This window comes from Propithecus coquereli, unplaced genomic scaffold (assembly GCF_000956105.1).
Source record: "Propithecus coquereli isolate 6110/MARCELLA unplaced genomic scaffold, Pcoq_1.0 Scaffold314, whole genome shotgun sequence".
Classification (NCBI taxonomy): domain Eukaryota; kingdom Metazoa; phylum Chordata; class Mammalia; order Primates; family Indriidae; genus Propithecus; species Propithecus coquereli.
Window position 1 is genome coordinate 2,329,265 of NW_012148775.1, and position 1,770 is coordinate 2,331,034.

Sequence of the window (1,770 nt, forward strand, 5' to 3'; positions counted from 1 at the left end):
CATCAGACAGATCTGGTCAAATCCTCACTGCCATTTGTGTGATTTTAGGCAAATGACTCAACTTCTCTGAGATTTTGTGTTTACTTATTTATTTATTTATTTTTGAGACAGAGTCTTGCTCTGTTGCCTGGGCTAGAGTACCATGGCGTCAGGCGAGCTCACAGAAACCTCAAACTCCTGGGCTCAGGCAATCCTGCCTCAGCCTCCCGAGTAGCTGGGACTACAGGCATGCGCCACCATGCCTGGCTAATTTTTTCTATATATTTTTAGTTGTCCAGCTAATTTCTTTCTATTTTTAGTAGAGACAGGGTCTCACTCTTGCTCAGGCTGGTCTTGAACTCCTGACCTTGAGTGATCCTCCTGCCTCGGCCTCCCAGAGTGCTAGGATTACAGGCGTGAGCCATCATGCCCGGCCTGTTTATTTATTTTTTTTAACTGTACACAGATGGGATTCTCTGAGGTTTTAGTTCCTCATCCATAAGTGGGGGGCAATAATATCAATCTCACAGAGCTCGTTTGAACATTTATTTATTTTTATTTATTTATTTTTTTGAGACAGAGTCTCACTCTGTCCTTCAGGATGGAGTGCAGTGGCACAATCATAACTCACTGCAGCCTCAAACTCCTGGACTCGAGCCATCCTCCTACTTCAGTCTCCCAAGCAGCTGGGACTACCACCACACCCAGCTGATTGGTTTGAACATTTAATGAGATGAGATGCAGTAGCATGAAGTCACTGCTCAGAAAGTGGAAGCAGTTATTTATTATTATATTTGATGACTACAATGTAAAAATCAGCTCATAGAGTGTGATGAAGTCTTTAAAGGGTTTAGAAAAGGAAATAGTTGTAGAAAAAATGGTTTAACGCAATTGGAAATGGAGGCAGAGGCATGAGAAGGGGCTAAGATCTGGCTCAAACTAAACAAGAGCGCCCACTTCAGGCAGAGCAGGGTTGTGGTTTAGCATGTGTGTTCTGTTGTCAGATTCCCTGGGTTCAGATACCTTCTGTGCTGCTTGCTATATGATAGCATCGGGCAAATGACATCTCTTGTTGAGCCTCAGCTTAGAAAAGTAAGATTTGCTAATAGTGCCAATACCTCATAGGGCTGTACAGAGGATTTAGGGGCACTCAGTCCTGGTACAGAGTAAATAATCAGTAGATGGTGGGTGTTAATCAGTATTCAGGTTTCAAGGCGCTTGCTTCCTGGAAATATTCATCTAATTTAACTTCTACTTCCAAGGCTGGAAGGAACGATGTTCCAAGGACTAGGCAGACAGTTATGTACAGCAGACAGAGAATAAAACAGTATCCAAACGTGAGGTCTTTCAACAAGGTGCTTTATTTGAGGCCGGCGCGTAAGGCAAAGGCAAGGAGGCAGGTAAGGGGTGATGCTTTTCAAGGGTGAGTCTCAGTCCTGACAATACTTCTTGGTGTCCAGGTTCTTGTTCTCCGCGTTGTAGGGAACCTTTGAAAAACAGGTGGCAGCATTGAGGTCGCAGTTGCAGATGAAGGCCTCACACTCTTCGTTGTTGCCTGGAGTGGGATAAAAGAAGAGGACTGAGCCAAAGCGGACCCTGCTTTGTACAGTCCAGGGGCAGGAAGAATTAATTGGAATAGGCCGGGCGTGGTGGCTCACGCCTGTAATCCTAGCACTCTGGGAGGCCGAGGCGGGCGGATCGTTTGAGCTCAGGAGTGCGAGACCAGCCTGAGCAAGAGCGAGACCCCGTCTCTACTAAAAAAATAGAAAGAAATTATTTGGACAACTAAAA

At 45.3% G+C, this 1,770-nt stretch overlaps 1 protein-coding gene across 1 annotated transcript in view; it reads right to left on the bottom strand.

Moving 5' to 3' along the window:
• Window positions 1-1,409: 1,409 nt before the first annotated feature.
• Window positions 1,410-1,770, bottom strand: part of PLA2G1B (phospholipase A2, group IB (pancreas)) — a 9,813-nt gene continuing 9,452 nt past the window's right edge. The window contains exon 3 of the mRNA XM_012650159.1: window positions 1,410-1,575. Coding sequence (XP_012505613.1) covers window positions 1,410-1,575 — 166 coding nt within the window. The remainder of the gene's footprint in view (window positions 1,576-1,770) is intronic.